Genomic DNA, 22,870 nt, shown 5'->3' on the forward strand with positions numbered 1-22,870 from the left:
TGCATAATTACACAGGGAAAATGAAGGGCAAAGGTGTTTGGTGCAAATGACAAAGGTTGCTTGGATAAGCAGTAAGGGTTACTGTGATGTCAATGCTGACAAGAAATAGACAGACTTTCCATTTAGTGGCAGCACAGGTTGGCACCTCAGATGGAACTTTCAGAAGCTCTGCTAGCAGATCAGTGTATCTGCAGTGTGAACCTCTGCTGATACCATCATGAAAGAAATTGGTTGAAATTTCCATTAGTGAACATAATGGAACTGACAATCTTTGATCATGGGCGGCATTTTGATACATCAAGGCCCTGGTCTAAAATTTGATATCATTAAGGATCTTGAAGTAGACTCTTATCTGTTGAAGTAATAGACAAAAATAAACTTCTGCAGTTATTAAATAATTGAACAATTCATGGATTTGCATTAACCTACTTGCTAACAGGATAGATCAGCACTTGAATGCTTTCATGAATTAAGTGGTCGTACTTTGATCTCTATAACTATATCGATTATAATAATACCCCCACAAAAGTTAAGCCCCTTTCTGGTTTATTTCATTTTCTGACTGCAAAGTAAAAATACAGATACAATAGAGTGCACAGAAAGAGGAGAAGCTAAAGTTGAGGAGAATGTTTTCTTCTCAGATTGTTCAAATATTTAAACCAGCAATCTTACACAATTTTGGCTGGAGATTCATCCAGCGGTGGTGCAGTTAGTACAGTTGCTGCTTCATAGGTTCAGAGGCCTGGGTTCAATCTTAAACTCCCACCCTGTCTGTGTGGAGTTTGCAGATTCTCACTGAGACCACGTGTGTTTCCTTGGGGGTGCTCTGGTTTCCTCCCACATCTCAAAGATATGCAGGTTGGTAGGTTAATTGACCACTGTAAATTACCCCTAGTGTGTTGGTGAGTGGTAGAAACTGATGGTGTTGATGGGGATGTGGGGAGAATAAAATGGGATTAGGCAGAATTAGTGTAAATGGGTGCTTGATAGTAGGCATGGGCTCTGTGGGCTAAAGGGCCTGTTTCTGTGCTGTATGACTGTGACATGCACTGGTTGCTGTTTAGTCAGCTCATAGCACTGGGAAACTCTGTAACACAACAGAAGGCTTTTCCTCTGTGTGCTCCGCAGTGCCTAGAAGGAATAACCAAGAAGGAAAAGGAGCATTGAAAACGGTAGAATGATCAGTGTGGGTACAGATAAATGATAAAGATGGTCAAAAAACACTGCTGGGAGTAATTCACAAGTCCCCTGGCAGTAACAACAGACTTGAGGAGATAATTAATCCAGAAATAAAAAAAGCAAAGTTACCGCAATTAATCATGGTGGACGTTAATCTTCATGTCAGCTGGTTAAATCAAATTGGCAAAACTAGCTTTGAGGATGTTTTCATAGTATGCATTAAGGTCAATTTTGGGAGCAATACATCGAGGAGGCAGCTGAAGTGCAGGCTATTTTAGACATATTGTGCTATTAGATAAGGTCATTGGCAATCTCAAGGTAAGGGAGCCTCGAGGGAAAAGTGCTAATGTCATAGAGTCATGCAGCATTGAAACAGGCCCTTCAGCCCACTGAGTCCACACCAACCACCGAGCACCCATTTACAGTCATAATCCCATTTTGTTCTCTTCACATTTCCTTGAACTTTCTCCAGATCATACCACTCTTAAGATATTTGGATTAGTACATGGATAGGAGGGTTTTAGAGGGATATAGGCCAAATGTGGGCAAATGGAACTAGCTTGATGAGCACCACGGTCAGCATGAACGAGTTGGGCCAAAGGGTCTGTTTCCATGCTGTATTACTCTATGACTGCATGACACTCACCTACATACAGCTTGGTAACTAATTGGCAACTTATAGTGGCCAACTAACCTACCAACCTGCATGCCTTTGGGATGTGGGAGGAAACTGGAGCACCCAGAGGAAACTTGCACAGTCACAGGCAGGATGAGCAAACTCCACACAGGAGACCGGGATTGAACCTGGGTCACTAGAGCTGTGAGGTAGCAGCTTTACTAGCACTCTATCTAACCAATGTTCTTGCCAATGAAATTCAAAAAAAACTGTAGAAATCTAAAATAGAAACAGAGAATGTTGGAAATACTCAGCAGGTCAGGCCACATCTGTGGGAAGAGAAACAGATCTTCAGGTTGAAGGCCTCTCGTCAGAACTGGAAAGGAGACAAAAGAAGCTACAGGGAGGATGGGGGAGGAGGAATGTCTCTGGTAGGGTAAAACTGGGGTGACCATGGGGATAAACTGTAAACAAGGTTATCTGGTCAATGAGTGAATGGAAGAAGTTAGGAAGTGAGAGCACAGACAAAAGAATGTAGGAGTTGCGAAATGCAGAGCAGGACAATGTGCCCAGCAGGTCAGGCTAAGCATGTCCTCTACTCCCTCAGAAAAAAAAGGGGAATAAAAAAAACAACATGCAGAGCTAATATCATGGATGGATGACTAATGCAGACGAAGGAATCAAGTTACCTTACGTTGGAGAATTCAATATTAATTCATACAGGCTGCAACGTGTCAAGACAGAAGATGAGATGCTGTTCCTCCAAGCTTGTGTTGGGCTTCATTGCAACGGTACAGGAGGCCAGAGACCAAAAGGTCAGAGCGGAAGTAGGATGGAGAACTGAAGTGGCAGGCAATGGGAAGCTCAGGGTCACCCATGTGGACCCAACACAGGTGGTCCGTGAAGCATTCACCCAGTCTGCGTTTGGTTTCTCCAATGTAAAGGAAACAATATTGTGGACGCTGAATGCAGTATAGTAGATTTGAAGAAGTGCAAGTTTTTTTTTCCCCCTGGGAGTGAAGGACATGCCCAGCCTGACCTGCACAGTTGCATTCCTTTGTATATATTCTCACTCTCTAACTGCTCCCATTCACTTATTGACCAGATAACCTTGTTTGTCCCCATGGACATTCTGGTTTTACCCTATCAGAAGCATTTTCCTCCCCCACCCTCCCTGTAGTTTAACAAGTTTCTTTTGTCTCCTTCCCAGTTCTGACGAAGGGTCTCCAACTTGGAACATTAATTCTGTTTCTCTTCCTACAGATACAACCTGACCTGTTGAGTACCTTCAGCATTTTCGGTTTTTATTATCAATGTTCTTGCCATATCAGTAATTTCCTTCTCCTTTCAGCCCCATACTTAACATTCCAAGATGTTGATATAGGCTTGCCTCAATCACTACTTCTGCTGATGTCCTCCATAGCCTCATAACCCTGGGAAATAAAGTTTTCTGCTGTTCTCTGTCATAAATATAATTTTATATTTAAATACTCTCCAGTCTATGGACTGCTTTCTCAGTTAAAGTTCCTTTAGTGCAGGGATGATCACTTACCTCAGATTTTCAGAGCTAAATTCAGACTCTAGGAACTTCAGAAATTGTTCACGTCCTGCAGGATCCTTTAGCACTTCATCGAAGGAGAATCCCCATCTCCTCACACGCTGCTGGCTGGGCTCTTTGCTTAAGGTACATGAAAAAGAAAAGAGAAATCCTTTCACAAAAAAATCTCTTGTTTGTTGTTTCCAAGAATTCATTCAAAGCAAAGATGCATTCATATAGCACCACAGCTCACTTTTCGCAATACTCCAATGACTTCCATCATTGTATACAATGATACAATGACTTGCCATCAGTTTTATTATAAAAAAAATTACACAACTTGTACAAACCCTATGCCCAGATAGTTAGCTCATCCATTAGCATTCCACAATACTACCTGGTAAAAACAAATTATTTAATGCAGTTTAATGAAACATATAAAATATGTTCAACACAGTGATAAGGCTATGAACATAATAAATGGTTACTGCCTTTGCAATTCAAGGAGATACGTACAAAAGGGCTCCACCAGACTAGACCTTGCTCTGTTGAATCCTGAGTTTTGTTGTTCTTCCTGTTGGCAGACGCCAAATAGAAGGCATCTTCCTTCCCTGGAATTCCCCCATTCCCTGTTCCACACATCCAGCCAATTTGGTTGTACTGGCTGAGGAGGTAAAGTGGGTCACAACAGCATGGCATTGCTTGTCTTCCCTTTTAATGTGGTTTCTTGTGTCCAACTGAGTAACTCATGAAGGGCAGATGTTGGATGGAAGTTTCCCAGACGATATTGCCTTCTTTCAGTCTTTTCAGTCCTAAAGTAAGCTAGTAACAGTCTGAACATGCTATGTCTTCATTAGTCATCTAGAGAGCTTCCAGCAGTAACCTGAAGGGATTGCTAGTAATAAGGAAATTCTGAGCATACGACTTACTATTCATAAAATCAAGAGTGTAAAGTCATTGAAACAGAGGGTCTGTAAGTCTGGTTTACTGTGCTCTCAATAAGATGGAAAGAAGCAGATTTCATCAGAAGTACATTATCTATCATATTAGTGAAGGAGGAAAAAGATGTCCACTTTCAGGACTGGTTTGCCCTCAGACAACTGCCACATGACTGCATCAGCCCCTGCACAAACCACCCTGAAACCCCCGAAGGTCTCTTCCCAAATCTCCCCGATGACTGCCACTCCCAACCACCCCATCACAAGACCTCCTTGCATACTATCCACTCTCAATCACTGCTGCACGCAACCTACCCAACTGCTGCCACTCCCAGTCCTCCAACCACATTTCTGATCAACACTCCTGACAAACCTCTACTCTGACAGCTGCTGATCCCTTCAATCTTCCCCAGAATGTTCATGACACCCCCTTGTTCACTGACCCGTCCATCCCCCCACCCACAGTGATGCCTTTACTGACCTCTTTGAATGCCAGTCCTTAATTACTGGCACTATCTCAACACCCCTTACCCCACCACCCTCAATAAAGTACTGTTCTGATTACTTTAACCTCTCACTTCTAACCATCTCTCCACTAATCCTTCACCTCAACATTCACCCTTGGCTGCCTGGATTAGGACCACCGACGATATTGAACTCCAAACTCCCAATCACCAAAGTTACCACAATCCCAAGCACCAACAGTCCCTTGACTTGCATCCCTCCCACCACACTTCCAATCACTCCCCCACTTCCACTGCTAACTCCAAGTGGAGTAGAAAATCTCAGACTAATTTCAAGATAGGCATACAAAAAACAGTGATAAACTGAAAATATCAGTTATTCTAATGTAAATAGAGAAAAAAAAAGTGTAAGCATTAAGGAGAGGGAAGTATTCCTGAAATCTGCACAAGAGAAATTCTTTGATCAGTAAGCTTCCAGGCCATCAAAGTGAATCAAGCTTTGAGAAATACAGTGGACACTGGAGCAAGTTTAAGTATGAAATTAAAGTAATGACTGCATTACAGAGGATAGGTAGGGCAGCAATGGAAGGGGACAAGGGTCGATCAATGGTCAAGGTAGCAAATGGAAGAGAACGAATTCCATTGAGTTGTAATATGATCTGGCCCGGGGAACATAACCAAAGACCGCAGTAAGTGAATAGCGAGAGGCCTTCAAGGAGGAGGGAGGTTGGGTATACGATGAACACATTCATATGAAGGAAAGGAATTGAGATTTTAATTGCATTCAAAAGGGGTGAGGAATAAATTGGATAACTCCAGATCAATCAGCCAATATCAATGGATGGGGAGTTGGGCGTTGGGGGAACCATTGAGACCTTGGACTAGAAATTCATTTGCACAGTGGGGCTGTACAGATGTAAGTTTGCTTAACCTGGTGTGAAGCAATATTGCACCATCTCCAGGTGACTTAGCAGGATTTTCATTTGTTCCAGCATGTTTCTTAAAACTTCCCCAAATTGTGTCAAAATAGTGAAGCACTCAAAATTCATCTCTAAAGTTATTTTGAACCTCTCTGGTCTGAAAAGTGACTCTACTTATTCATTCACAGAACAACCAAATTTTACTGAACCTGTTTCCCCTGATACCATGTTACTTATAGAGCTAACATTCAAACTACATTCTTTGCCTTTGCCAATGCCTGTGACTTCCTGCAATATTGAATGCAGGCTCTGAAGTGCGCCTGGACCATAAGACCATAAAATATAGGAACACAATTAGGCCATTCAGCCCATTGAGTCTACTCCACCATTCAGTCATGGCTGATTTCTTTTTCAACCCCATTCTCCCACCTTTTCCCTGTAACCCTTACCAGTCAAGAACCTCTGCCTTAAATGCACCCAATGACTTGGCCTCCATGGCCCTCTGTGGCAACAAATTCCACAGACTCACCACCCTCTGGCTGAAGCAATTCCTCCTCATCTCAGTTTTAAAGGGATGTCCCTTTATTCTGAGGCTGAGCCCTTGGTTCCTAGGCTCTTCTACTAATGGAAGCATCCTCTCTACGTCCACTCTATCCAGACTTTTCAGTACCTGGTAGATTTCAATGAGTTCTCTCATCATCCTTCTGAACTCCAGGTCCAGAGCCATTAAATGCTCCTTATACATTAAGCTTTTCATTCCTGGGATCATTCTTGTGAACATCCTCTGGACCCTCTCCAGGGCCATCACATCTTTCCTTAGATACGGGGCCCAAAATTGCTCACAATATTCCAAATGCAGTCTGACCAATGCTTTATAAAGCCTTAGCAGTACATCCTTGCTTTTATGTTTTAATCTAGACTGCTTTGCCTGTGGAGGTAAAGGTCATGGTCATTCTCAGTTTACTAACCTCAGGATTATGGCCAGGCTGCTGCCACTAATTACAGAGTATTCTGCGTGTTGCGGCATTAGAGAGGTCAGTCCAATTCCATATACATGGAGCGGAGACTTCATTTACTTCTCCTTCAACCCACAAGAGCAGACAGAGAGGGCACAAGCAGTTTCCCCAAAGTCCAGGGATTCAGGGAGTGCAGTCAATTCCTTCCGGAGATCTCTCAGGTAACCTACAGCCAGGAGCACTGTGGTAAGGCCTGGAAGCGCATTTAAGACTTCCTTGAATGATGAACTTGCCTCCTGTGGGCACAGTTCCTCAATAATCTATCCAGGTTGCACTAACACCTGGTTAGCAGCCAGAAGGTGGTGAATCTGTAGAAGTTGTTGCCACAGAGGGGGGTGGAGGCCAAGTCATTGGATGTATCTAAGGTAGAGATTGATAGGTTCTTGATTGGTAAGGGGGTTAAGGGTTACAGTGAGAAGGCAGGAGAATGGGATTGAAAAAAATCAACCATGATTGAATGGCGGAGGAGACTTGATGAACCGAATGGCCTAATTCTACTCCTATATCTTATGGTCTCACCCAACTGAGCACCCATCCGGCGCACCCAAAATGGGTAAACTACAACTTCTTGACAACAGGCTAGTGAAACAGGCCACCATATTACAGACTAAATGCAGTGCACCTTGGAGAGAAGAGCGTGGAGAGAAAATATATAAAAATAAACAAATTTTGAACCTTGTTAAATTTTCCAAAAAACCTTCATCTTGAACTTATTTGAATATTGAACACAGACATGCTTTTACATTGTGAATTTCCACCAAGTGTGTATCTTTAACTTGTGTTTCAATCTTCTCTAACTGTTGAAAGGATTGTAGTAACCTGGGTTGGATCCCACGACAGACCTCAGGGATGGAGTAGCACTTCAGTAACCCACTATGTCCCAGATTCCCTTTATAATAAACAGTTTGCACTGATATAATGTGCTGAAAGTTATCTTAGCTTTTTATGTCATGACTTATCTCTTCCATCAATTAACAAATCCTTCTTCGTTACCTGGCTTCCATGTCCCAGAATGTGCTGTCATCACTGACCCAAGGGTTCGGAGGATCTTGTGGAGTCAAGAGGGGATCATAATCCAAATACTGCTCAGTGTAGCTGACTAAACTGAAAGTCAAAACACCAGAAAAGTGTTAGTGAAAAGGAGGAATTACTGATGGAAATTTGAAATCAGAACAGGAAGTGTTGGAAATACTCAGCAGATCAGGCAGTATCTATGGGGAAAAATAGAGATAAAATTTTTAAGTCAACAGAACTGGGAAAAGTTAGAGATGTAATAAGTTCCAAGCAAAAACAGGGGCAAGGGAAGGTGTGGATGGAACTCAAGGGGGAATCTGCAAAGGGATGATGGTGTAAGTAAGAAAGGGGTTGGAATGGAACAAGCCCAGTTGCAAAGAAAAAACTGTTCAGAGGAGGTTTGAATAGAAAGAACAAAACTGTTACCAGGGACAAAAAGAAGCAGCAATGGTGTGATGTAAAACCGTCCACCTGAACATTGAGTCAGAAATGCTTAACATGCTTCCACTGGATTCCATTGGAAGAGTGTCTAAGGCAGAAAGAATGAAGTGGGAGTGAGGTGGAGAACTACAATGCCAAGTGACCAGGAAACCCAAGGTCATGACTGTAGATTGAATGGAGCTGTTCAAACCAGCGTACTGTATAAAAGCTGGAAATACTCAGCAGTGAAGCAGTATACTGTATTCAAGTAGTATATAATATTCTCTCCCTTCAAGGCAATCCCTTCCTCACTGGGAAGAAAACTTGCAGTCTCTAGACATGGAGAGGGTAAGCACGTGACTGATGACCTTGCTCATGGTAAAATTCTGATAATCTGGCAGTCGATTGTTTGGAAATCCTGATGGTTTGGCAGCTGGCTCACTCATTAATCTGGAATGTGAGCTGGGGTTCCAGAGTGCAAGTGGGATGGGCAGCCAGAGATGGGGATCCAGAGAGTAGCTGGGGTCGGGATCTGGACTGTGGGCTGGGTGTGCAGCTGGAGCCAGGGTTGGGGTTTGGAACACCAGGGAATGTGGGTGGGTTTGCGGCTGGAGCCGGGATCCGGAATGCTTGTGTATTCCCTGCTCCCTTTAAGCTCACAGGGTTCACTGGAAAAACTATTACACCACCATGTAAAATGTATAAAATAAGTGAAATAAATGTGTTTGGGTGTTAATAGGAGTAACACACAAAAGTCTGGAAAATCTGCTAGTCCGGCATTACCAAAGTCCCAGGGGCACTGGAATATAAATTGGTAAATTGGTTTATTAGTGTCACATGTACAGAAGTACAGTGAAAAACTTTGTTTTGCATGCCATACATACAGATCATTTGATCACATCAGTACATCGAGATAGTACAAGGGAAAAGCAATAACAGAATGCAGAATATAGTGTTACAATTACAGAGAAAATGCAGCGCAGGTAGACAGTAAGGCACAAGGCAATGATGAGGTAGATTGTGAGGTCAAGAGTCCTTCTTATTGTACAAGGGCGAATAGTCTTATAACAGCAGGATAGAAGCTTTGAGCCTGGTGGTACATGCTTTCAGGCTTTTGAATCTTCAGCCTGGAGTTTTACCACAAATATATTACTGAATATGTGTGGGGGCAGTCCCGAACAGTTTTAAAGTGAGGAATATAACTGCACATTATTGCACGTGAGCCTGTCATTTTTACTGTGATGGGTAGTGTGTCATGGACGTATACCATCTTTATGAGATGGGACACTTCGTTAACATTTAAATCAGGCCTCAGCAGTAGGATCCTGGTGTTAATCTGACTGCTGCTAGTAGTGAAATGGAGTCAGCAGCTCTCAGCTCAGGAAGGTGAATGCAGTAAACCAGAAGGAACAGGAACCCACTCCCTGCCAGCCCCTCAACAAAACCTTTGGCAACCTTCTGCTAATCATGATCATATTCAGCACCTGCTGCAATTGGCAACCTGCCTCACCCCCACCCAACACATCACTCCTCCGAGAGCCAGTCTGAAACCTGCTGCTCCCATACATCACAAACTCAGTCATCAGGCCCTGACCCATAGATCAAACCGTGCCTCGCCTTTGGCTCCTGCCCCCATCCAGACCACATCACCAATCCCATCATCTGACTGCAGTTGGGAAGGCTGGGTCAGGAAACAAAATTTTATGAAGGATAATGAAGGCTTGCTGTTAATTAGATAAGATATAAGATATCTTTATTAGTCACATGTACATCGAAACACACAGTGAAATACATCTTTTTGCGTAGAGTGTTCTGGGGGCAGCCCACAAGTGTTGCCACGCTTCCGGCGCCAACATAGCATGCCCACAACTTCCTAACCGGTACATCTTTTGGAATGTGGGAGGAAACTGGAGCACCCGGAGGGAACCCACACAGACACGGGGAGGATGTACAACTCCTTACAGACAGTGGCAGGAATTGAACCCAGGTTGCTGGCACTGTAATAGCATTATGCTAACTGCTACACTACCGTGCCTGCCCTAATTACATACATAGTGTTAAGGGAGAGAAACAGGTCATTGGGACTAACTATTGTTTATGGTCAAAACGAGTTTTCTCTCACTTCTCCTCATCTAATCCTTCCACAATCTTTGTTCTTCATATCGTACAAGATGGAAACAGGCCCTTCAGACCACCAAGTCCCTGTCAACTATCAAGCACCCATTTACACTAAGCTCATTTTATTCTCCTCACGTTCCCATCAACTCACCCCAGATTCTAACATTCACTGACACACTAGGGGGAATTTACAGTGGCTCATCAACCTAGCAATCCACATGTCCACGGGATGTGGGAGGGAATGGGAAACACTCAGAGGAAACCCACACAGTTATAGGGAGAATGTACAAACTACACCCAGTCAGCACTGGAGGCTAGGATTGAACCTGGGTCTCTGGCGCTGTGAGGCAGCAGCTCTATCAACCATGCCACTCTTGCACTTATAGATGACTATCTTATATTTATGGCCCCTGGCTTTGAACAGCTGCACATTGAAATGTCAATCCTTTCATGATGACACCTCTCCAATTTCTCTGAATCCTACTGGTTGTGCACCCTCAGTCTCCTATCCTTCTTTCAGATGTGTTATGAAAACATCAGCCATTCAAACTTTTTTGCAGAATCCTACTGAAAAAAGTCCCTACCTTTCAGCTACTTTGGACATTTTTAAACAATGTCTGTCGAGCTGGATATTTAAAAAAGTTATCTGGAAGTAGAAAGAAACAGTGGTTAAGATACAGTATATATTTGCACATTAGTTCAGTTATATATCATTCCAGCTACCACATACAATATATCTGAGGCTAACATTCTGGGCATATACAGTATACATCAATTCAACATGCATGCATCAGTTAACAATTCACATTGTTTTATGCTGGTGTCATGAATCTGATCAATGCCATGTCACATATCACCTTCTGGCAATGTATTTAGGTTAGTTTGCAAGTTCAAGCTGTGGAAGATCAGGAATTAGGCTGACAGGTGAGCCAGGTAGACATAGATTATGAAACTTACTGAGTAACCACATGCACAATCACAAAAAACAGCTCTATCTAGTCTTATAGAAAAACAAAGCAAAGGACTGCAGAAGCTGAAATCTAGATGAAAAACACTATGATGCTGGAGGAACACAGCAGGTCATACAGCATCCGTGGAGAAAAGCAGGTGGTCAACATTTTGAGTCAGGACCCTTCTTCAGTCCTGAAGAAGGTCCTGACCCGAAACGTTAATCGCCTGCTTTTCTCCACAGATACTGCCTGACCTGCTGAGGTCCTCCAGCATTATAGTGTTTTTCATTTACTAGTCTTGTTACCTGTTTCTTCAGATCATCTTTTGCAGGTTTCTTAGCTGTTTGTGCGACTGTATGTACAGGACTGTGCGTCTGTGAATCTTCAGAAATCCCATACACTGACTGAAAGAGAAAAAAAATCACAGTATCACAAACCAATCATTTCATCTTCAAATTGTGCCACAAAATGAGTGCTACATTGTCCAGATATGAATGTAGCAATAAGTGACTTAAGACAGAATCGCAAAAAGCCTGCTCCTTATAACTGATAACAGCATTTGCAATGTAAATGTCAAAACATGTCAAAGGAGTCATACAGTCAATTGCTTTATTGTCACTTTCTGCCAAAAATATATCATAGTGACCAGAAAACCTTCCTTTTTGGTTGAGGGAGGAAGAAACTTCCTGTGCTTTTTCACATAGTATTATTGGAATATTGAAGTCAATATGAAGAGGATTCAGAATCAGAATCTGAATTATTATCACTGACTAATATGATGTGGAATTTGTTGTTTTGTGGCAGCAGTAGAGTGCAAAGATATAGAATTACTATAAATAACAGAAATAAATAAATAGTGCAAAAAAAGGAGTAACAAGGTAATGTTCATGGGTTCATGTACCATTCAGAAATCTGATGGCAAAGGGGAAGAAGCTGTTCCTGAATTGTTGAGTTTTGTTCATCTTGTGTGTAATATTGTGTAGCACCAGGTATATAAGCTTTCAAGAATTGTATCACGTGGCCATCTGTTCCACATGTACATATTGGTACATTGTGGAAATTCTCTCTCTCTCTCTCTCTCTCTCTCTCTCTCTCTCTCTCTCTCTCTCTCTTGCTCTCTCTGTCTCTTTCTCTCTCTCTCTCTCTCTCTCTTTCTGTCCTCTGTCCCATTCGCCCTTACAGTTTCTTGGTATCTACTTTCTTCTGCTGACCATCCAACCTCTCTAGCTTGGCTTTGAGTAGCTTCACAGCTCAGCAGCTCTGTATGTACTTCTCTAGAGTAAAACTCAACAGGCTAGACTCCTGGATTCCATAAATGATCCAATCTTTGATGAGCGAATCATGCAAACCCGCAAAACTGCAGTTATCTGCTGTCTTAGCTCCATTCAGGAAGTATCAAGTATTCTTCCTGCTCCTGACTGAGAGAAAGAGCACAGTAACAGTTATATTTTTCAGTCCTGGGTAGGCTACAGTGTGCTTGTAATGCATCTAATGTATTCCCCAATGTCTTATTTAGGGGGTGTATATTATAGCACATGTCTCTACTCTTGTCACCAGTAAGATGAATTGCATCTTTACTTTGATCCATTCTGATTTATCTTGAAGAGCTAGTTTATTCATTCATGGAGTTGTACAGTCAAACATCACAGAAACAGGTCTTTTGACCCTCAGTGTCTATCAATGTGGATTGTAATCTCTTCCCTCCAGTGTTGCTGATCTTTAGACAGGTTATTTGCCAAGAAATCCGGGGCCCAGGAATCCTTATATGTTCCATGATGTCATATCTCACTTGAATCACACTGCTCACTAGCTCTCAGTACATGCCCACATGCTTTCTTAATTTTCAGCCGTAGTGTCCAAACTTCATAGTTTCGTTAACCAGCACTTCTCACAGTATGTAACAGTATCTCTCTTTGCGATACTGGAGTATGCCCAGTGCACTAAACTAACAAAATGCTTTATTAAACTAAAGCATTGACAGAGAGAAGGAAAGAGGGTATTTCTTTTCTGTTTGGCAAACCCAAGGCAGGTAACAGATTCTAGCCAGTTCAATACTCAGGATGTAATAATACATTCATGGAGAACAGATGGTCACATGGTACAATACTTAAAGCCACTTATGTTGCACACTTTGTTTTGGCGACAGTTCCAAAAATGCAGCACAGCTCCATGTGCCTGCTTTCCCATTCAGTAAAATCATTTACCTCACTGCTACTTTACTGCACTAACCTCATATCCCTCTCTTCCATTAATATCAAACAATCTATTGATCCCCATATTGATTATATTTAGCAACTGAGCCATACCAGCCCCTTTGCATTGAGAATTCTAATGATCTATTAGATCCCGGTTGAAGAAAACTCTTCACATCTCGGTCCTGAAGAAACATTTTCAGCTGCCTGGTGTTTTGGAATTCTCTACCTATGGAGGTCCAGTTGCTGAATATATCCAATATAAAATTGTTCAGCATTCTTATTTCCACTATTTCCAGAGATTTTTTATATGTCTGGATTTAATTGTAGTGAATCTGAAAAAACTCAGGAACCATCTACTTAAGGAGAGCTTTCTTCCCACTAGTTTTAGCATCTACTGCACAAATATGGACAAAAGTTTGTCACAACTATATGCTGTTTGCATATCAATACCAAATGTCTGCATTATAAAAAAATAAGAACACACCATGCTCCTGCACACACACACACGCACGCACGCATGCACGCACGCACGCACACACTCACACACACACACGCTCAAAGCTGAGGACATCCTATGTCTGAATGACTCAGTAATAAGCAGGCAATACATTTACTAACTTAAGTTGTTCCATACTTCAATAAAAAATTAAAACAAGTTGCTAAGTAGAATTCACTCTGCCATTTTGGAAGCTTTTTAGCTATTGTTTTCCCAATTTTGATTTCAGTATGATTGGGTTTCTGACTGCTTTTCATCAAGGTTCCCGTTTTAGTTCAGCATGAAGACAGCTTGTATGGCAGGAAAAATGTAGTGATTTGTTTTATTAAAATTCCATTATGCATTGAGTAGATTGCAAGCAGGCCGCTTGTACTCACCTTTTTTACATTGTTAGGGTTTTTCATCCTTCGACATTTCCTGATGTCCATTTCTGTGGTGTTCACACAGCCAGGCTGTAGAAAGGACAATAAAGGAGGATTTTAGTAAGAGATCTTGTGAGTGTCAATGACTATTAGACTTTCCATTGCAAGTTGCATCTCAATTTTCAGTTATTATCTTTGCCATTTTCCTCCCTTCTACATACTGGAGGAATGAATCCTTGTATACAGATCAGTACCCTCTAATGGCCATAATTCATATATGAGAATCAATAAAACTACAGATGCTGGAGATCTGAAATAGAAACAGAACATGCAGATGTTGATTTGCTGATTTTCTCTTATCTAAAGGAGATGTGCCTATAATACCTATAGCATTCCAGTGATTACAGGCAACCTGATTGGAATTTCAAAATTATGAAAAAAAGTAATTGTCAGTATTGGTAAGGAATAATGTGTTCATATTTAGATTCAAGTTCCTTCAGAGTAAAATATCCACATATCAAAATTCTTACACAAAGAAAGTAAGAAGAAGGAGAGATAGAAATGAAATACATAGCTTCTCATAGAGTCATACAGCACATAAACGGACCCTTTGGCCCACCATTTCCATGCTGACCATAAAGCACCCATCGAAATTAATCTTATTTTCCCATTTGCATTCTTATCAACTCCCACCCCAACCCGACTCCTGCCACACATGCACTAGATGCAATTTACAGTAGCTAATTAACCCACCAGCATACCTTCGGGCTGTGGGAGGAAACCAAAGCGCCTAGGGAGAAATGAGAGAGCACATGCAAACTCCATACAGGCAGCATCTAAAGTCAGGATCGAACCCAGGTCTCTGCAACCGTGAGGCAGCGGTGCTAACTGCCATGGCATTGAATCACCCCATTACAAAAGAAACCTGATCTCTGTCAATATTTAAATCTAAACCCCTATTTTAAGTGTAAAAGTTCAAGTCCTTATTTCATTGGTTGATATTCATTGGACTTTCAGTGGTTTCACTAATATCTTATGGAACAAGATGCCTTCGTTTTGATAATGCAGCAGTATAAGGTATTAAAGTGATTGTGCTACAAAAAGTGTTCATTGAAATGAAACATTGCACAAATTGTAGACTAAATGTTTAGGCCACCAATTCACTAGGATTGCTCTGCAGTGCAAATCATCATTGCAGCTGACAGAAAAGAAGCTAAAGTACAAGAGATATTTCATGACTTTATCAGATTGGAGCATCACTTGATCCTGAGAAGTCTTGACAGGGTGGAAGTGGATAGAATGTTTCTTCTTGTGGGAAAATCTAGAATTAGGGGTCACTGGCTAAAAATAAATGGTCACCTATTTAAGATAGAGATGAGGTGATTTGTTTTCTCTCTCAAAGGGTCTTGAATCTTTGGAACTCTCTTCCTCAAAGGGCAGTGAAAGCAGAATTGGTGAATATCTTTAAGACAGAGGTAAACAGATTTTTGAAAAGGTGAAAGATTACTGGAGGTGGGCAGCAACGTGGAGCTGAGTTAAGATCAGATCAGCCTTAATCTTATTGAATGGTGGAGCAGGCTTGAAGGACCAAGTGTTCTACTCCTGCTCCTATTTCATACATTCATTGCTGTAGATCCAAAATCTACATGCATGTACTTCTGTCAACTTTAATTCATGGTCTAAAAGTCACACATGCCTACATTTCTGATAGAAATAGTTCAGGCGATGCTCTCTACGAGTAGCATAGAGTTGGGAATTGTGACTTCACCAAATATTCAAGGAATCATTGTAAAATTCAAATATACTCACAACGGGTCGGTGGACATCCCAAAATGCTCTTTCTTGACTGTCGAGAATCTTGCGTTCCGTTTTATCCTTCTTTCTGTCAATTCTAAAGGAAAATGATATCAACTTCCAAAGGAAACACTACATTCACAGGACCGCTATTTCTTGATTGCACATAAACCTTGCAAAAATAACAGTTTCTGAATAGTGTTTCTTCTTCACAAATTAAATTCCTTTCTGTCTATGATGAGCAATGAATTCAAGTCCCAAGGTACATGCCTTGTTAACCAACTCCTTTCTATTCTCTACACTGAACAGCCAATTCCATCATTACATTGTCCTTCCCTCAGGTAGCCATTACATTAGTTAATTTGACCTGTCTGAGACTTATGGTGCTCAAGTTTTCCCAAGTCTAAATGAATGGGGAAAAGTTTGGCACTTGACAGAAAAAATAGGGAATAGCTTGTGTTCTGATCCAAAACATTATTATCCTGAAATGAAATCATTGTTCCTCTCATCAGAGATACTACGTAAACTGCTGATTATCTCCACCATTTTCTGTATTATTACTGATCTTGAAAAACTTAGCTGATGATAAGCCTACATTAAAAGTACCCTGGATAGTTTAAGTCTAAGGGACAGGATATATAAGTATTTGGATAGACCAGGGCCTGATTAGGGATAGTCAACATGGCTTTGTGCATGGTAGGTCATGTCTAACCAATCTTATAGAGTTTTTCAAGGAGGTTACCAAGAAGGTTGATGAAGGAAAGGCGGTGGACGTTGTCTACATCGATTTTAGCAAGGCCTTTGACAAAGTCCCACATGGGAGGCTGGTCCAGAAGGTTAAGTCGCTTGGCATTCAGGATGAAGTAGTCAATTGGATTCAACATTGGCTGAGCGAGAGAAGGCAGAGGGTGGTAGTAGGTGGTTGTCTCTCTGATTGGAGGCCTGTGACTAGTGGTGTGCCGCAGGGATCGGTGTTGGGTGCGTTGTTGTTTATCATCTATATTAATGATTTAGATGATAACGTAGTAAACTGGATCAGCAAATTTGCGGATGACACCAAGACACAGGGCGTAGTGGATAGTGAGGAGGGCTATCAGAGCTTGCAGCGTGATCTTGACCAGCTAGGAAAATGGGCTGAAGAATGGCAGTTGGAATTTAATGCAGACAAGTGTGAGGTGTTGCACTTTGGGAGGACAAACCAGGGTAAGACTTGAACAGTGCTCTGAGGTGTGTGTAGAACAAAGGGACCTGGGAATACAGATCCATAATTCCTTGAAAGTGGCATCACAGGTAGATAGGGTCATAAAGAAAGCTTTTGGCACATTGGCCTTCATAAATCAGGGTATTTAGTACAGGAGCTGGGATGTTATGTTGAAGTTGTACAAGACATTGGTGAGGCCGAATTTGAACTACTGTATGCAGTTCTGGTCACCTACCTACAGAAAAGATATCAATAAGCTTGAAAGAGTGCAGAGAAAATTTACAAGGATGTTGCTGGGACTTGAGGACCTGAGTTATAGGGAAAAGTTGAATAGGTTAGGACTTTATTCCTTGGAGTGCAGGAGAATGAGGGAAAATCTTATAGAGTTATACAAAATTATGACGGGTATAGGTAGGGTTAATGCATGCAGGCATTTTTCCCTAAGGTTGGGTGAGACTAGAACTAGAGGTCATAAGCTCAGGGTGAAAGGTGAAATATTTAAGGGGAATCTGAGGGGAAACTTCTTCACTCAGAGGGTGGTGTGTATGTGGAACAAGCTGCCAGCAGAAGTGGTAGATGCGGGTTCAATTGTAACATTTAAGATAAGTTTGGATACGTACATGGATGGAAGGGGTTTGGAGGGATATGGTCCGGGTCCATGTAGATTGGGACTAGGCAGAAAATCAGGTTGGTATGGACCAAATGGGCCGTAGGGCCTGTTTCTGTGTTGGAGTACTCAATGACTTGGAGTTCACAAGAGCAGCAAACTTATACCACGACTCAATCTTTAAGTAAGATTAATGCTTCTTTATTATTCCTAATGCAAATTACTTGACATTTTCCAGGGGAGAATGCAATCTACCAATGGATCCAATATGGAGTGTCTTAGATATACTTTAGTAGGATCTGAGGAGGTTTGGGAATCCCTCCTGTACTGAAGATTCAATGGGAAAAGTGGTCAGGACTTTTCTCCTTTATGTTGCCCAAAATTGGGGTGGGCATGGATGGAGAAGGACGGTGGGGAGCTAATGCACCATGGAGCAGCCAGCAGTTGAAAATCACCCAATAATCCAATAGAAGTTCTCATTCATTGCGGGCATGAAGAAAGGTTGGATGGAATCACCACATGTACTGTGATTGGGAAATGTTCTCTCTCAGCCATGATGGTATGGGATGATGAAGTAGGCATGAGAAGCAGAATGACCCACTCCTTGTTTTATTTCTTATAGTCTATGGTTGCTACTCTCATAATGTATTGAGCATCGATCCTCTCCTTTAACACATACAACATTATACTAGGTCCAAAATATACTTTTCCATAGTCGGTTCTTCTACATATCTAGAAAACAATCTTGTATAGAGCCATGAATTCGTTCTCCATGTTATTATCGCTAATTTGACTTGTCCAGTCACTATGTGGAGTAAAGACCCCCATGATTACTGTATTACCCCTGCTATACCCATCTCTAATTTCCTGATTTATGCCATGCCAGACATAATAATTACTATTTGGTAGTCTATAAATAACTCCCATCACTGTTTGGTGTATCTAAGCTCCACTTAAACTGATTTTAATTCTACATCATGATCTGCTGAGACAAGATCATTTCTCAATACTGTATTGTTCTCACCTCTCATTAACTACCCTTCCCCCTTTTTGTTTTTGCCTGTCCTTTGTAAATGTCGAATACCCTTGAACATTCAGCTATTAGCTTTGGTCACTCTGTGGGCACATTTCCACACAGCAATTAGATCATACTCACTTACTCCTATATGTGCCATTAATTCATCTACTTTATTGTGAATTCTGTGTGCATTTAGATACAGTATCTCTAATTTTGTCCTTTTAACATATTTCCATGTTATGACCCTAGTTACTGATTGCCTTTGTTTCTGTGCCTCTTTATTTGGCGTACTACTTTTCTAACTCTCACCTCCTGCCTTGATTTAGTCCTTCCTGAATTCCCTCTAAGATTCTCATCCTCTTGCCAAATTAGTTTAAACCCTCTGCAACAGCCCTCACAACCTTCCACCCCCCACGTGCCCTTCCTCTTCTTTTCTCCCACCTCCTCCCCCAAGAGGATATTGGATCTGGTCTTGTTAAAGTGAACCCATTTGATCTGTAATGGTCCCACCTTCCCTAGAAAAAGTTCCAGTGCCTCAGAAATCTAACTCCAGCCACATATTTATTTGCTCCACCTTCCTATTCCTGTTTTTGTTAGCACAATCCCAGGGTATAATCCTGGGATTACTTTCTATTGTCACAGAAATACCTGTCTGTAAACCTAACTATTGAATCCACTATCGCTACTGCTCTCTCACTCTTCTTCCTGCTCCTGTGCAGCTGAGCAAATCATGAGCCACCTCTCTGCTCTGGCTGCTCTGTTTCCTATCATTAGAAAACAACACAAAGAAATAATCTGTGTTTAATGGTTAGGTTAAAGCTAATCAACTTGGTACAAGCTCAACTGAATGCTGGTGGTAAAATGCTTTTTCTTTGCATTTCTGAAGTTATTCATATGAAGTTCTGAAAGTGTCCATCATTTTCCAAACATTGCATAAAAACATCAATGAGTCACAAATCTTAAATTGAACACATGAAGACAAGAATCCCAGTTATTTCTTGTTTCTTTCTATTTTAGGTTAACAGGAAGGACCAGACAACCTAGAAAGACTTGCTACAAATCAACCGAGTTAGCTCTAATTGGCTTCAGGACATATTTGGGGCAATTCCCCACAGGGCACACCTGAGCACAGCCTGCTTATCAGTTAAGTATTATAATCATGTCCTAGGCTCAGATCACGTATAAGTAATGCCATATGAGATCAGCTTGCACATACAATAAAAGCCCTGTTATTTTCTAATGTTTATTTTCACTTTATACATTCATAAAGTTGAGAGTTACGTACTTTACTTGGGCCTCTGCTTGCATAAAGATGAACTCCCACTTTCTTGCAAATGCTCTTTGCAACCTGGCCAAATTTTCCTGCAAAATGAATAGTCTTGTGTTACAACAGAAAACAGGTTTCTGCTTTTTATTGCTGATATATGCCAGTGCAAATTCTGACTGGAATCCATGTTGTAGTTTTGAAAATAACTGATTGGTGTCACAATAGCACATTGCTGATTATAAAATTAGTATACCTACGGCTTCATAATCTGCAAGTTCCAGTCTTGCTTTATTCTGCATTGTCCGCTTGCACAGGTAGATAGCTATGGTGGTAAAAAAGGATGAAACAATTAATTACCCTCTTAAAATACCCAAACCTCTTCCTTTGCAAAAATAATTCCATTTCATTGGTTTTTCATTTCAGTTATATCAATGACATCATAAGTGTCCTCTTTACTGCCATTTACTTGTAACAAGAAGATATGGAATTTAACTTTCATAGTACTTCTGATCTTCACACAATGCCCAAGGCTGAGAAATTCCAATTATGCACCTAATTTCTTGTGTGAAGATATAAATGGTTTGATTACCTCATAAAAACAAAGGGTATCCCACACCAGTTCAATGGCTGAGGTACAGTATATAAGCATTGCCCACTGAGTTCAGTTTCTATGAAATATTGAGTAAGGGGGCAATTTCATTTTTAAAATGTAATTATTGAATTTAGTTTAAATGTTAGATCCTGTTAACCTTGCAACTATTATTTGCACTGGTATAAACAATGCCTTTAGCCTACCAGGTAAGTAGGTAACCAGTTGGAATTGGTTAACTAAAGATATTTGAATCAAAACTGGGAATAAAAATTTGTAGTTTCTGATAAGCCACAGTTTACTTTAGCACAGGGTACAGTGCTGAATGAGTGTAGTGTATTAGTATTGGTATTGGTTTATTATTGTCACAGTATCTATTGAGTGTGGCTTTTGAGAAAGCGGTTTTGGTGAGGTGGGGCTATAGCATGGCTATATATTTAAACAATCAAGTTATTTAAATTATTACATTTAGACAGGGCAACTGATGTATTGCAGCTGCAGTATGTGAGAGTTGATGGAAACCATTGCAACCCATGGTGAACAGAACAGCAGTAAGTGCCCACAGTTCAAGAAACTTTGGTTTAGAGTTGATGAGCTGGATAGGGCACTCTTATGTAGCAGGGAAGGAGAAAATTATCTGAATACTTTCTTCCAGGAAGCAGTCACACCCCTTAAATTATGTACTGTAGAATTGGTGAATTAGGAGGAATAGTAAGGTGCAACTACAAGTGAAACAGGTATTGCAATCCAGAATTTTGCGCAGGGGGCACCTTAGTCTTTGGACTTGTCCAACAAGAATGAAGTTCTTGCAACCTGTGTGACAGAAACAAAGCTGCTGGATGGATGAGCAAACCAGCATCATGATATGCTGGGTCATTCAAGCTGGGGATATAAAAAACAAATATAGCAATGTTTGGGAACACCAGAGTTAGAGAGATAAATTTTACTCTTTGCATCAGTGAGTGTGAGTTTTGAAGGATGTATTGGCTGCCCAGTGCCAGGGTTGAGGATGCCTTTTTGCAGTTAGAGAGGAACTTGCAGTGGGAAGGGAAGGATCCAGTTGTCATGGTCCATGGTGGGAACCAACAATATAGATTGGAAGGAGATTCTCTTGAAGAAAAATAAGCAGTTAGGGTCCACCCCCACAACCTTTATTGCCAAGGACAAAGGTAGCAGATGCATGGGAATACCATGAACTCCAGGTTCCCCTCCAAGCCACACACCATTCTGGCTTGGAAATCTAGTGGCAGTCCATCATCATTGCTGGGTCTAAATCCTCAAATTCCTTATGCTACAGCACTGTGAAAGTACCTTCACTAGAAGGACAGCAGCAGTTCAAGAGGGCAATGCACCCTTACCTTCTCAAGGGCAGTTAAGGATGGGCAATAAATGCTGGTCTTTCCAACAACCCCTAGATCCTGAAAATAAATTTTAAAGCAGACCACAAGAGTAACAATCACAGGCTTACCATCAGAGCCAGGAATAGAGTTAGATAAGGACAATAAAATCAGAAAACTGAATGTGTGGTTCAAAGATTAATGTGGGAGGAATGGGTTTTAATTCATGTGGAGAAAGAGGCAACTGTTCCACTGGGACAGGCTTCACTTAAATCAGGTTGGGATCACTAAAATAATAAATATAATAACTATGATCGTAGATAAGGCTCTAACCTAATGTGGTACAGGTGGGGGGAGGAGAGAGGGGGATTCTGATGAGGAGAAGTTTTGGAACTTCAAGAGATAGATCAAGCTGATACTGAAGGGTGGCAAAATGGGTATTGACTACCAAAGTCCGTCAGGAAGTGTATATATATATATATATATAGATAGATAGATAGATAGATAGATAGATAGATAGATAGATAGATAGATAGATAGATAGATAGATAGATAGATAGATAGATAGATAGATAGATAGATAGATAGATAGATAGACACACTCCCCTCCAATTAAATTCAGAGCAGGATAAAGTGCTATAAAAACAAAATTGAAGATTCTTTATCTGAATGCATGTGACATTAGTAAAAAAGACAGATGAACTAATGGCAAAAGTGAAAAAATAAATGAGTACAATCTCATAGCAATGACAGAGATATGGTCGTAAACAAACTGAATTGGTAATTAATTATTCTAGGATGCCTAACTGTTAATTGGAAAAGGAGGAATGGA

General features: G+C 41.1%; 1 protein-coding gene across 1 annotated transcript in view; it reads right to left on the reverse strand.

Moving 5' to 3' along the window:
- rgs6 (regulator of G protein signaling 6) overlaps window positions 1-22,870 on the reverse strand; it is a 470,045-nt gene that overhangs the window by 24,707 nt on the left and 422,468 nt on the right. Inside the window, exons 7-14 of the mRNA XM_052012918.1 lie at window positions 20,370-20,434; window positions 20,131-20,207; window positions 16,035-16,116; window positions 14,241-14,315; window positions 11,478-11,576; window positions 10,807-10,868; window positions 7,664-7,774; window positions 3,348-3,473 (exon numbers count right to left, since the gene is read on the reverse strand). Coding sequence (XP_051868878.1) covers window positions 3,348-3,473; window positions 7,664-7,774; window positions 10,807-10,868; window positions 11,478-11,576; window positions 14,241-14,315; window positions 16,035-16,116; window positions 20,131-20,207; window positions 20,370-20,434 — 697 coding nt within the window. The remainder of the gene's footprint in view (window positions 1-3,347; window positions 3,474-7,663; window positions 7,775-10,806; window positions 10,869-11,477; window positions 11,577-14,240; window positions 14,316-16,034; window positions 16,117-20,130; window positions 20,208-20,369; window positions 20,435-22,870) is intronic.

Source organism: Pristis pectinata, chromosome 1, assembly GCF_009764475.1.
Source record: "Pristis pectinata isolate sPriPec2 chromosome 1, sPriPec2.1.pri, whole genome shotgun sequence".
Lineage (NCBI taxonomy): Eukaryota > Metazoa > Chordata > Chondrichthyes > Rhinopristiformes > Pristidae > Pristis > Pristis pectinata.